We start from the raw sequence: 15437 nt of genomic DNA, 5'->3' as shown, positions 1-15437 counted from the left end.
TCTAGCTGCGAAAAATTCATATCCTTGCTGAAATTAGGGCGGAATTCAGTTAAATTTTCGGAATTACGATAGCTCAATTAAGCCAATCGAAAGATCGGATTTTTGTAAACATATCACATTTTGCGAAATGTTAAAATACAGGCTTTTGATTGGTCAAATTTGTCCATCGTGATTGCGAAAATTTAGCTGAATTCCGCCCTAGAAAACCATGGATTTACGAAATATAGATTTTTTTGTGTTCATACGAAGGAGTATAACATACGAAGGAGCTAACATAAAACTGACGGATTTTACTCTGTACTGATATTTTGTTTAAAAAAAGTTAAATAAAGAAACATAAAATAAACTTTCTATCGATTTAGTGTGGGGCCCCCGGACAACTGCCCGTATGCCCCTGCCTTAGTCAGGCTGTGGTAATAAATAATGGACAATAGTCCTTTGAAACCTGAATTATTTTTGATATAGAAAAAGTTTTTTGTGGTTTAGTTCAAATGTAATATTTTTTTGTGTATTTTATGATATTTGTTTACTCAGTTATTGCTTCCATACGTATTTATTTGTTTTCTTTCATACCATTCAAACTATTTTAATTCTTATAATTTAATTGCTTAGTGATGTCAATAGTGATTTATTAGAGTAACCCCCTTTTTTCACCTTTACACGGATTCGTACATTAAAGGAGACTACCCTCAAGGGAAACAAAACTTTTTGTTGCTGTTGTCGTAGGCCAGGGGTGGCGAACCTTTATACACCAACGTGCCATTTTTTTCTAAAAAATTGTTTAATGAGGTCATGAGGTCAAATAATTTTGACTTCGTGATTATTGGGAAAATAATAATACTAAATACTATCTACTCAATACTCTCTATTTACATTGAAAAAAAAAACATTTTGCAATGTCTCAGTTATACGCGTTATTCAACTTAAAGTAACATCAGTGTGACTTCTGTTGTTGCAGATTAGAAGACAAATAGCTTGTCAATTATTATTTGTCTTCTAGACAAATTATTATCTAGACAAATTATTTGTCTTCTAGTTAAGCTGTTAGTTTAAGCAGGACTGTTAATTTTTTTTGCTAGTTATTTATTGTTAGCTTGTTTTTTATGGTTATTAATTGCTTTTTTAGCATTAATTGATAATTTTTTATTAATAATTGTTTATTATTTTGTATACTTTTTGTGAATTTTAATTTAATTGTTACATATGCTTCATAGTGTAATAACAATTCATAGTGTAATAACAAATGTGATCGGTGCCGTGCCCAAAATATTGTGTCGGGTGCCATAAATCGCACGCGTGCCATTGGTTCGCCATCCCTGTCGTAGGCCATTAAGACAAGGGGGTGCGATTGTTCTTGTTTTCCAGTGGTGCCATTTATGGCCAAGAATTTGACTTCTGTCATATCCGTTTATAGGGTTGACCCATTCATTCATCCACAGATCGCAATTTTGACATGAACCAGAGAACGATCACTCGCCAATTTAGTGCTCCCAGAGGTATGATTTGTTATAGAAACATGGAGGACTCGGTAACCCAACAGATTCAACGTGCACCAGTCACCATTTACTACACGGGAAGTCTTCAGCTGGTTGGATTCGAACCCCCGTTCTCACGAACTTGAGTCCAGCGTTAATCTAGATGCCCTCTTGCTGTAAATAATTTTCTACACTTTTAAACGGTCAAAAAGCCTAACTACATTTTTAAAACACTGTATTTAGAAAGCTATATGAAAAAATCGGTCTCTTGGCGGCATAATCGAAGTTGACGATTTTTTCGTTTAAATCATTACAAACATTGAATAATTGCAGATTTTTTCGGCAATGTAAATTTTACCTTTTAAACATAAAAAAAAATTATTATTATTATTTTTGACTTATATTTTTATATTACATTACATTTTTAGCATTTAGATTGATATTTAGTGCAAACTTCTTAAGCTAAAACTCAGCTGGCTGAAACGGGATAAATCTTAACTTAAGTGTTATGAATGATTGTTACAAACTCACAACAATTATGAATTATGACTATTACAAGCCCACAACTGTTATGAATAACTATTATAAACTCACAACAGTTTAAAAAATAACATGCTATTCCTAGAAAGCTCTGACAACTGAGCATTTGATAAACGGTCGTAAACAAGTATCGTCCAAGTTGAAGTTTTCAAGCATGTAACATCTATTTATATAAACTAGGAAGATTCGCACGAGAACTCCTACAATTGCTTACCGTCATTCATATCTGTTTCTTAATTCTGTTTTGTTTATACTTTCCACAAAAATGCATAACATTTTGTTATTGAAATAGATCATTATTTTAATTTTATGTATTACATTTCTCTAACATGCTGATTGTAACGAAATGAGCGATTATCTGGATTTGAAAAATTATCATCTGTGTGTGAAAAAAAAATTTCTTTTTTGACAGAGTATATGAAAAAATTAAAAGATATAAAACTGAAGTAATTTAATTGTTCACAAGATTTTTTTTTAGTTTTTTTTTAATTGTTAATTCTCGACCTAATAAATTTCTCTTTTTTTTTTCCTTCACTAAATCAGACTATGTATATTTTTCTACACATCTTCATAATTTCAAGTTTCCAAGTCTTATGGTTTTAGCGCAAAACAATACAAAAAGGTGATATAAATAACACGAATTAGAAAGAAAATCCCATAAAAAAATGATTTACGAAATAAAGAATTTCAGAAACGTGAAAATTTGGAGCAGTTAGCCATTTTTCATACCTTTTTCGAAACCCACCTTCATCTAAAAAATACAGATAAAACAGACAGACGTGTCTTGCAAAGGATTCATGAACCTTACTAAACAGTTTCGGCAGCAATTTTTGTACAGGTGACCATGACAACAAATGGATGGATGTAATTAGAAGGGGACCCCAGGTCCCCGGGGGCTTGGGAATCACACCCACATTCTGTGAGAGATGCGTTCAAAGGCGATAAAAACAAAATCTCAGATGGTTTATTGTTTTTGTGCGTGTTATACCATGTTCGTAATGTCTACACTTCTTGCATACTTGATGCAGATTGTTAATCAATAGCCGAAAATAGGTAATTCATTTATATTTTTCGATGGAACGATTTCTAACATATTTACTAATACATCGAGCTTGTCATCAGAAAGTGAATTTATATCGGGCAATAAATAAAAATTGCATACATTTCAATCTAATTACATTTCAAAATTCACGAAAATGGTAAATTTCCAAGTAAATTTTAAGAATGAGTAAAAAAAAAAAATGGGTTATATAGATTTCCTAAGTTTTCATTAGAAAATTTCTTAGCTTCGCATACTTGATGCAAGATTTTTAAAAATTCCTTTAATTTCCATTGCGATTTAATTTTGCATTACTGAAGTAAGGTTTTCTAAAATTTCTGAATTTTAGAAATAATAGAGGCAACTCGATACAAAATTTTCTAAACTTCTTAATTTCGTACTTCTAAAGCGAAAATTAAGATTGTTGATTGATAAATGAAAATACATAATTCATTTAATGTTTTCTCATTAGGTTTGTTTAACATGCATTATGATTTTTATGCATGCAACACGCTTGCTTCTTATGTATTGATTATGACATCAACATACCTGCCAACTTTTAATTCCTTCCATTATGATTTCTCCCAGTGGTAGTAAAACGGAATTAAAATTTCTATTTTAAGCAAAGAAATACGTTGTATTAGAAAAATCTTAACTTAACAACCATGAATGCACACATATTAATATATATGCTTAATTTTTTTTAAGAATAGTGGTGATCAAAGTCATTTAAAAATTAAGTTCATAAAAGAAAAAGTAGTATATATTTACTAAAACTTTAAATATAAAAATAAAATTTTACGCCAAATGCGTAAAAGTTGGCAGGTATGCATCAAGCAATGAATTTATATATAATACATAAAAAGGTTTAACAAACCTCTTTATCTTAAATCTCTTTTTTAATTTATCGTTCAGAATTAAATACGTTCTCACGATTAGTATTCACATCTAACTTATACAACTATGAAGAACGAAAACAGTTCAGCGTTTAGTCATGTAAAAAAGCAAGCTTTGGAAAAAAATTACGCATTAAGAAAGCGAAAAAAGAAATGATTTTAAACAGTTATAAAGTTGAATTGTAATCTCAAATCCTGACCTCCTAATATCGGATGTAGCCGGACACCGTGCTACTGCGATATGTAGAGCTTCTGTTTTTAATGTCATCCGTGAAATTAGGAAGCGTTATGCATTCACCGAGAAAGAAAAAAATGCTATAAGAATGAGTGCATGATTACTTTTTTCCGAAACAAAACTCGAAATGAACTGTTAATAAAGTTCTGCGAATCCCAATTTTCCTGTTCTAAAGCTTTTTATTATCTTTTAAAAAGACAAACATCTAAAGAGAGATAGTTGAAAGAGAAGAATTTTATGGAGGTATCTGCGATCTAAGAAAACAATGAGACAGCAAAGGCTTTAGATGTGGATGAAACTTGGTTAATTGTGGGTCATACGCTTCATAAAGTGTGGGCAGATACAACTTTAAAAACATCTAAAGAAGCCTTTTTATCTGATCTTTCTACGAGTTTGAAAGGGTCTTTTTTTGGGTCTACGACGACTAATGTTCAACTCATTAGCCTTAAATTTTTAACCCAATCCCTTGAATCAAGTATTGAGAAGAATTTGCCTTTGTGGAGGACTTTTTGATGGAACTAACCCGCATTTGCGTTGCAGGGAGCGGAAAACCACAAAAACTTCCCACGGTAAGGAGACTCTAACCCATGATCCGTCTAAAACTGAGGATATTTTTACGTCAACATTGCGGTTGCTGCAAGCCGGATGCAAAATTCGTATCGACCAACCATCGCTGTGATTCGAACCTGATTCCCCTCAATGGAGGGAGAACGCTGTATCCCCTGAACCACATTACACACGTTGGTAGCAATTCTTTGAAAGAAGGCTTTCCAATTTTTAAATCAAATAAAAACAAAGACGTCGTGTTTTGAGAATTGGTTCGCTGAGATTCTTTTCTAACTCGTATAAGACGCTGTTTTAGTTATGGGTAATGCCACCAAACCATTTAAGAAAAGCTAGCGATTTGCAACTTGGAGGGAAAAAAACAAAATTACAGACTGTCTTAAAGCTATAAAATATTATTTTTGGTGAAGGGATTTTAAAAACTGAATTACTGGACATAGTGAAAGGAAACTAACATTTGCTGCGGATGAAATTACCAAAAGTCATAAACAAAACAATTTAAAGCAATGTTCGCCAGTAATGTCATCAAATCATTTCAAACTGTCGCCAATAGCTCAATAAGTGGAGTTGATAATACGGTAATAATCGAATCAAATCATATTAAAGTATTATTTATGAGGCGAAATATAAATTAAAACGTTCAGGGTATCTTTGGGATGATATATTTATCAAAAGGTAAGGCCAATGTAAAAAAAATTGCGAAATAATAATTTAACTAAATTTCACATATATTATGAGATTCGAAATGTTGATTATCATAGACGTATAAGGGTTATTAATATCTCATATGGTTTGGTTTATTAATGTTGCACGAGAAGAGCTACACTAATCAGACATTTTATCGTTTGAACCCGAACCATGCTCATGCTTTTAAGAAATTACTTTCAAATGAGAATGCTGACGAAATATGTAAAAAGAAATTTAGTGAAAATTTTGCAGTTTTCCCCATCTCGTCCATGCACCTATTACCATTTTTCAGAGCTCTGTCTTTTTCTAACTATGTTATTTTGACTTCGAATGCCACGTTATGCCATATTATTATGATTTTAACCCCTATCAAATGACATGGACAGTGCCTGAGCTGATTCCTCCCTTTCATATCGCAGGACTTTCAGTGCACCTTGCTCCGTACTTGCTCAATCGTCTAGGAGTACCAATTTACATTGAATTAATATTAAATAATTTGCATCAGTTATTTTGGATATGCAATTTAATTTGCAAATAGAAACCATCAAATAAAATGAAAATCGTTCCTCAACTAATGATATAAAATTATCCTGGTCATTTCTCCAAAGCTAAATTAAAGAGTACAGTAAAATAAATTAAAAATGGACAATGTCCATTATTCCAATCGTTTATCAAATGACTTATCCCGGTCAGGGAGGTAAAAAATGTTTGAACAATTTTATGATTCCCGAAACTCGTATTGTAAAAGAATTGAAAAAGAAAAAAAAAGATCCAGTTTTCATTCCGGAATGAAGGGAGTGGCTCTTGAAAAGTAAATCATCATTGGTTAGGCTTTTAATCCCAGAGTGAATTGACCAATGAAAGGCTTTACTACGAGTTGCGTGATGAATGGAATTTTTCCTTTCAATGCTCAAATTTCCAGTGTCATGCTTTTTTTTTCTCTCGTCAAAACGTTCTATTAATTCTCAGCGATGCATCAAAAGCTGTTCAATACATCCAATGTCGGCCACAGGTTCATAAAGAGGTGATTCGTCAACAGGCTATGTAAGTAAAAAGTTTTTTTTTTTTTTGTTTAAAAATTTATATTTCACATATTTGTAAAAAAAATATTTATCACAGAAATAATGCAATAATTTCTTTTAAAATTTTTTTCCTTCCAAATACAGTAAACTCTCGATATCTCAACGTTGAAGGGAGGCTAAAAGATTTTCGAGATAGCGAGTTTTCGAGATAAAGAGTTTAGAACTAAATATGTTCTAAAAAGTGGAAAAAATACATTCTAAAATATTACTCTAAAAAGTAGAGTTATGAAACATAAGAATAACTACTATTACGTTTGCTTTATTAATTATTAACTCATTATATTTTTATTGCAAACACAGTTGAAGTACTTGAAGCATTATTGTGATTAGCCTCATTTCTATAAAATTTGACGCATCAAATTGTTTCTAAGTATTGTTTCCACATACGTATTAGACAGGTTTCCAGAATTTCCACTAAATAACAACTACACAGAAATATGTTATTGCATACATGGAAATTGTGGCCTTATACTCCAAAAGCAGATCAATTTGAAAATGTGGCTTATCATTAGTGGTGATCAAGTACTTAAGCGAATGTGGTAATAGAGTTAACATTGTTGTCTCTTATGTTTTCAAAAAATTTTTAAAGTTTAGCTCCCCTTTGAACTACAGCAAATCTAAAAACAAATATTTTTTTATTTATTCAAGATTTGAAAACCATTTTTTCATTGACAAATCTGTAAGTAAAGTTTGTAAAACCTGAATAAAAAATGAACTTTTATCTTAATATCGTTGCTTATTTGTTGTGAATAAGAAATATTTTTAAAATTGTTACTATTCAAAAAGTTTGAACTTTGAACTTTTTTTATTGCTCGTACAAGTTTCTTAAATGTATATAAACTAGTTCTCTTTCTAAAAGCTATGATTCCTTAATGATGGATAATTCCTGTTCTATGATTCTTTACTATGATTTTTAATAATTTAGTAATGTTTAATAATTTTTCTCAAAACTGATAATGATATTCATCTGCGTTACTAAAAATGAAAAAAGAGGTGTTTTTTTCATCGATGATTATCCGTACTCATGCATTGTTTAAAATACGAAGTTTTTATTTTCATTTTACTTATTTATTTATCTTATTGAAAACAGAATTTTTTTTTTTACAATCACCTTTATGTAATCATATGTATTAAGCGTTTTATAAATTATTATATCATTTACAACTTGTTATGTGTGACCGATTTTTTTTATTTATTTATTCCTTCTTTTTATTTTGCACATACCTAATCACAGAAAATGTCATACTTAATAAACAAATAAGCAAAAGAATTTAAATATTTGTAGGAGGGGATTATTCAGATAATCAAGTAAAAATATTCTTTGCAAAGGATAAAAACAAAAAAAATTAAACACTAAAAAAAAATTTAAAAAAATTAGACTGTATTATTAATTCTAGAAAATAAATTAGATGTGTCAACGAAGTATGCATTTAAAGCATTCAAAAATTTGTTATTTTAATTTTATTTAGAAAAATTTCCTAATGACAAACATTGAAAGTAACTTTTTTCTTTGTTATTGCTTGTAATTAGTTTTTTTTTATTATTATTTCCATTGTTACCTAGTTTAATTCTCTTAATTTTTCTGCTACTCAGTTTAGTAAAATATAATGAGTCTGTTTAAAATATTCTTTTTTAAATAATTCCTTTTGAAATAATTCTTTTTGAAATAATTCTTTTTGAAATAATTCTTTTTGAAATAATTCTTTAATGTAATATATTTTATTTATTGTACATGTTTATTTTTAATTATTAGCTCTCTTTTAGAATCAAATTAATGCTTTGAATTATTTGCAGCTTTTTTTTCCCAACTTTAAGTACTGATAACATTATTGATGCTTTCGTCTTAAATTATTAAATATTTTATTTTCTTGATTTTTAAATGTCGATACTTTCAATTTGCAACACATTTCTTTAAATCGGAACGTGTCTCACAGTGAAACGTTATTTCAGTACGAATGCTGGACAAAGTTTAAACGGGCAAGAAACAAATCACTGTGCTTTCTTTTTTCATCTCGTTGTTTTTCGCGTATGTTCAGTACAACTAAATCGCTTACAAGATGAAAATTTATGAAGTTATAATTTTTTCTTCATCTCCGCCTAACGCCGCCACCGTTTTTCCACCCTGTTAAATACATCCCCCCAACTTCATTCGATTTAGCCGTGAAGATGTCAGTGTCCTGCCATTGTAAACAGAGCTGCATGAATAGTCATTTTTATTAGTTTTTTAAGCGAATTCCTGTAGTATCTATATGAAAAATCTATTTTTCACCTCATTATATGCAAAATCTATATCTCTATGCAGTTTTCCCAAATTATCTGCTTACGCTTATACTCATACGTTTATAAATTTAGTGTATAATCACCCTGTATTAGGATGGACAGAAAAATCGAAACACATAAAATCTCTTATCGGCGTGGAATCGTTGTACAATGTGCATAATAAAAAAACGGACCACCCTTAATAATTTTTGATCTAATGAACAGATCTTCACGATCTAGGACTCAATCTTAATAGCTCAAGCAGGGACCTCAAATATGCTAATTAATAAGTTTCAGATGATATTTTAAGTTACGTAATACGTTAAGTTATAGTAGTCGGAAACCCAAAAAATTGGTTCGGCTGTTGAACGACGGTTATAAAATAAAACAAAATAACATACACGATACTCAAGCTATGACTCGAGAGGTGCGTGGGGAAGTAGTACAGCACGTAATGGAGCATTGGGATGATTTTTCAATCTTGTCTCAGGACAGAGATGGAAATACTTCTGCTGCCAAATGTAGTAAAATGTCCCGAATTCATACTTATGGTGGTTAGTGTAATTTATAGGCTGCCAGTCTAATTTTGAATTATAACTAAAATTTTAATACATAAAGAACTTTGACAATATCGCGGGTATATCTTGAAAATAGTTAAAATTGAAATTAAAGTAATTCTGTCTGTGCAACAGCTAGACCAGGGGTTTTCAACTTACATGAGGTCGAGGAGCCGCAATTAAAAACACCAGTCAAATGGCTGGCCGCAACTTTATCAAAATTTTATATAGGACTGTTTTATGTTTGAAGGAACATTAAATATCACTGTCAGAGTTTTATCAACTAATACAAAACAAAAGTATTGAATTACCAATTAAAATAAGAAGTAGATTTATGATGAATTGCTTAAATTAATTCTTTTATCCACTGTAGATAGAATCAAGAATGTTTTTTGTTGATGGTATGTACAGAATAAAATTGTGTATAGTAATCAATCATTAAATAAAAAAAATAACTTTGATTACATTCAAGAATATTATAACATAACTTACATAACCTTGGTATTAGGTTAATATTTGCTTTCTCTCTTTACATTCAACTGTTTAAAAAAAATTTTGGTATTTATTTCAATGTCCTGGCATTCATAAACCAGGAAAATGACAGCCAGGATAATGACAATTTGCCATTATATAGCATTAGCTTTACTTCAATTTAACATTTCGGCCTAAGATGTTTACATTCCACAGAAAACAACAGGATGTCTTGAAATAACTCAGGTAAATCTATGTAGTTTATGTTATTAATGATTACAAGAAGGCAGGAAAATGACAACATAAAAAAATCTACTCACCTCAAAAAAATTTTTGAAATAGGTTTTGAACCAGAAAGTTGGTTCCTTATTCATGCAATAAGACATGTTCAGATTGGATGGTATTCTAATCAATCTATTATCTGGTGCTATCTATTTTGGTTATAAATCACTAAATAAAAGTAGCCAGGAAAATGATAAATTTTTTTGTGACAAACAAATTATTGACAGAAAAAATTATTTTCAACAAATAATACCCTCTAAAAATATTCTAGAAATGCTTACAACGGTTGAGATAAAAAAATAGATATTGAAAAATTTACGGGAAATTTTGAAGCTAGTTATTATTGGAAATATTGTTTGTGACATACCAGGAAAATGACATTTTGAAATTCAATAAAAATTTTTAAATATGCAAAACATTCAATGCTAATGCAAGGTCATTTTAAAATACTTACAGCAATGCTATTGATTAAAATTTAAAAAAAAAGTTATTTTAGTATTAGATCTTGGACCAAGAGACGGTAAATTGTCATATTTCGTGAGAATCACCCATATATAAATACACAAGGGTATACAATTCATCGTTTGCATAACTTTTTTATGGTCTTAGTGTTACTCATAATTTATAATTTTTCTGATAAAAACAAAATATTTTGTTTCATTTTTAAAATAAATATTAATATTGCTATTGCTCCACAATTTGGACTTCTAGTTTGTATGCTATGCAGTAATAATTTGTTTTAAACAATGCATGCAATTAAAATTTTACTACGTAAGTATAAAATGATATAAGAGTAACACTAAAATAACTAATTTCGGTTTTGTTATTTGTCTCTTTATTTAAAAAAAAGTATTACTAAATACCTTATAAGAACATACTATATTTTTGTTGTTTGAAACATTGATAGTTATCGACTTAATTAACATTTTATATGTAAAAAAACTTATTGATAATCAACAAGAGGATTATTCTCTTTTTATTTTCTGAAATCAAAATAAAATAGATATAATAATAATAAATATCCACACCTTTAACAACCTATAATAATTACTTAATAGTAGGACCTATTTTTAATAATAGAACCTATAATAATCTAGTTAATATTTTCCTGAATAATAAATATACAGTAATATATATATATAAATATAAAAATTCCTAAATAAATTTGAATATCCAAACAATTTTTCCTACATAATAAAATAATTTTCTAAATAATAAAAAAAGTATTCTTCGGCTTATAAATTTTATTTAAATATAATTTTATTTTTGATCGAAGAAATTATTTATGACATGAAATGTACTTTTATGTATTTTTAAGTTTGTACAACTAAAATATATAATAAAATTCGCTTGAAATTATTAAAAATTTTTTTTAAAGCATCAATGTAAGTTAAAGAGAGAAAATAAAAAGCGATTTGTTTGCAAGATATTGGCGTGAAAAAAATGCGCCAAATCCGATGCATGCGTTTCATCAAAAAAGCAGTAAAAATATCAGAATGTTTATAGTAATATGAAATTTAATTGTAATGAAAATACCCACAAATGTTAACTACATTGTAGCAGGGTTTGAAAAAACACGGGTATTTTAGAAGAAACCCTATCCGCCTGGGTTTTATTGAAAAAGCCAGGGGAAAATTGGGTTCTATTTGAAAAAACCCGGGGGAAATTGTTTTTTTTTTCATTTAGTGCTCTTAAACTCTAAGTTTTACTGTGTAAATATTTTTATTAAAAAGTGTTGTATAAGTTTGAAAATTGAAGTAAATCAAAAAGTTATTTTAATTTTGTTACATGTATTTCATATTAAGTTTAAATAACGCATTATCACTAAAACATATTTGAATCTTCCCTACTGTTAAGTGCACAACGTTTCACAATCTTTAACTCGAGCATTATAAAATATAAATGCAGCAATAAAAAAGGAACAAGTTTATTAATCTTTTTGTTTTCACACACATTTATTTACTATATTTATTAAAAATATATACATACATATTACCTATTATAAAATTATAATCAGTAAATATTTATAATCAGTAAAACCTAAAATTTCATCTGACTTTTGACTTTAATAAATACTGAAATAAATATTTAATGGTCTTCCATGTTTTTATAATAAGATTAAGAGAAAGTGAAATTTAAATTATATACAATTATAAAGAGTATCAGTTACTTGTCCCACTTTTTAAAAAAATAATTAACCCTAGGAAAATGATTTCATTTTTCGATAAATAATTTTAAAAAGTTCTCTTAGAAAAAGTTTTAGCTTATTTTTTTAAAGCCAGAAAAATAAAACAAATTTCTAATTTTTTTAAGCACAGGAATTAAAAATAATAACCTGTTTATTAATATATAAAGCATGCAACTATATTTGAAAAATTGATCTTTTCAGACTATAATATTTAAACTTCTATTTGATTTAATTTCATTAAAATATTACTTTTTGAAAAAACCCACTTAAAGTTTTCAATAGTACTATAAAATTATAGATTCGAGTTTCCTCTACTTTACAAATAATTAAGAACTTATTCATATAAATCATGTAACTCTATTTGACAAATTTATACTGCACAATAAATTATATAAAATTAAATGTGCATCAATAAATTTTAATAAAAACATTTCTTTTAAAAAAAACCGTTCCAAGGGTTTTTTTTCAAGGTGGGCCCACCCAATAACGAACCCTGTATTGTAGTCTATTAATTTAACTAAAAGTATTAAAAAATATTAGCTATTTTGTTAGTTAAAAACCAATTTAATTCATTCTTTAACCCAACGTGCTAACATACAATTTGCAAATAAATGTTTAAAAGTGACTATAAAAGAATAAAAAAAACTTATTTGTGATATGTAAAACGTCCTCCTTTTATGAATTTTTCTTCACATCCGTATGCACAGCAGTATTCGACCATTTTTTATTGATATTTATTGTTCAAAACAAAGCTTAGCAATCCACCGCCATAGTAAAGCAATGGGGATAGGGTTTACTGGAGAGAAAACCGTTCCGGAATCACGTGACAGTGTTCTTTGCGACAAGGGATGAGGGACTGGTTCTCTCTATTAAAACCTCTCTTCTTAGATAACAAGCTCACTACAGGGACAATTTCATCGCTATTATGAACCCAAGTCAAAATTCTTGATGCTCTCATCAAAATATTTTGATGGTCTCAGTGCTGTTCATGATGATCCAACATCATTTGATGGTCACATCCAACATTTTCCATTACGCGTTCATGGTTTTTGATATTCCAATAAACTTTCATCATTCCATGATGGAAAATGCTACTTTAATACTATGAAGGTTAACCATCAGGAGAAGTTTGACTGACCAACAACTCATGATGATCCGTGATGGTCCCAATTATACATCTCCTTGATGGTTTAATGGGAATTGCTGTTGGTTCTCAGGAATATACCATAAGAAAATTTGTGATGGTTCAACATGAACAAACTATTAAAACAGGTTGTTATTCTTCTTATGAACCATCTTATGGTTATTCTTATGAACCATCTTACGGTTATTCTTCTTATGGACTATCATAAATCAGTCGGAATTCCTACATTGAGATCATGGTTGTTCATGATCGTTCCAACATTTGATTTCTGAGACACTATGATGGAAATTTGTGATGGTTCAACATGAAGAAACTATTAAAACAGGTTGTTATTCTTCTTATGAACCATCTTATGGTTATTCTTATGGACCATCTTACGGTTATTCTTCTTATGGACTATCATAAATCAGTCGGAATTCCTACATTGAGATCATGGTTGTTCATGATCGTTCCAACATTTGATTTCTGAGACACTATGATGGAAATTTATGATGGTTCAACATGAACAAACTATTAAAACAGGTTGTTATTCTACTTATGAACCATCTTATGGTTATTCTTAAGGACCATCTTACGGTTATTCTTCTTATGGACTATCATAAATCAGTCCAAATTCCTACATTGAGATCATGGTTGTTCATGATCGTTCCAAGATTTGATTTCTGAGACACTATTGATGGAAATTTGTGATGGTTCAACATGAACAAACTATTAAAACAGGTTGTTATTCTTCTTATGGACCATCTTACGGTTATTCTTCTTATGGACCATCATAAATCAGTTGGAATTCCTGCATTGGGATGGTGGTGGTTCATGATAGTTCCAACATTTGATTTTTAAGATACTATGATGGAAATTCAAAATGGTTCAGCATGAACAAACCATCAAAGCAAGTTGCTATTATGTTGGACCATCATAAATCAGTCCGAGTTCTTCATAGAGGTGATGGTTACTTATGTTGGTTACCATCAAAAAATATAATGATAGATGATGGAAATATTGATGGTCACCATCAAGATTATGTTGGTCCATCAATGAAAATCTAAAATTTTGACTTGGGAATTATCGTAATAACAGAGACTGTGATTGACAACTTTTCCATCGACTTATTCTTTCGATCCTAATATTCATTCAATTTTTGTTTTATAGCATTTAATAATTTTTTTTTTTCATTTTAGAAAACAAAAGGAAAAAGAAAAGAAAAAGATGGCCACAGTTATAGTAAGCACATTACAAAATATCTATTTTTTTTTTCCTCTTCTCGAATATATTTTTTTAATATAAATACGAGTCATGATTATTTCTGTTGTTTCCAAGTGTCTTAGCTATGGGTGGTGTTTTCAATAAACAACAACAATCTTGAGCTTTTGATCTGCTCTACTTCCGGTTAGAAAGTATGCAGCTGCTTACTATAGCTTATTCTGCGATTGGATAGATTCAAATAGATAATTTTGTTTTTAATAAAATAAGTAATTTCTGATTTCAAATCTGCTGTGTTTCATAAAATATTAATGGTATTAATTAATTCTGGTGAGCTTAAAGTGAAAATTTGTTTTAGTTATTTAAATATGTTTTGTTAAAAAAGGTGACATGGTATCTAGATTTAGAAAGAATTCGCTTTTTTGGCAGTCCCGATTTGGCTTCTTTCAATTGTTTATTACTGTTCTTGTTGCACCAGCTTACGTTAGTGTTAGCATATTATTCGAAAGGCGAGATCAAGTTTATTTTACAAATTATCATTTAAAATTAAATTTCGAAGTTGGTTTATTGTTGACGAGGTATGAAGTGCTTCATAACGATTCTTTTCTCTCTTTTTCTTTTTCTTTTTTTTTTTTTTTTAATGACTATTCTTACGTCTTGAAAAGACAAGTTTTCTTCAAATGACAATTCTCTTTCTTTTAAACACAAATCTATATTATATAAAACGCTAATACGTATGTATCAATAAAACCGATGATATTTCTTTTCTCGCGTTGGCAACAGTTTTCATTTTTAATTGATAGGCTTCGGCGCGCAAG

At 29.2% G+C, this 15437-nt stretch overlaps 1 protein-coding gene across 1 annotated transcript in view; it reads left to right on the top strand.

The window, feature by feature from the left end:
* Nucleotides 1-6358: 6358 nt before the first annotated feature.
* LOC107437252 (annexin A13) overlaps nt 6359-15437 on the top strand; it is a 34837-nt gene continuing 25758 nt past the window's right edge. The window contains exons 1-2 of the mRNA XM_043046976.3: nt 6359-6480; nt 14598-14640. Coding sequence (XP_042902910.1) covers nt 14626-14640 — 15 coding nt within the window. The 5' untranslated portion in view covers nt 6359-6480; nt 14598-14625. The remainder of the gene's footprint in view (nt 6481-14597; nt 14641-15437) is intronic.

Source organism: Parasteatoda tepidariorum, chromosome 6 (genome assembly GCF_982258835.1).
Source record: "Parasteatoda tepidariorum strain Cologne lab strain chromosome 6, Ptep-v5.0, whole genome shotgun sequence".
Taxonomy (NCBI): domain Eukaryota; kingdom Metazoa; phylum Arthropoda; class Arachnida; order Araneae; family Theridiidae; genus Parasteatoda; species Parasteatoda tepidariorum.
Note: the sequence above shows the minus strand (reverse complement) of the source record. Positions and strands in the feature narration are given on the sequence as shown.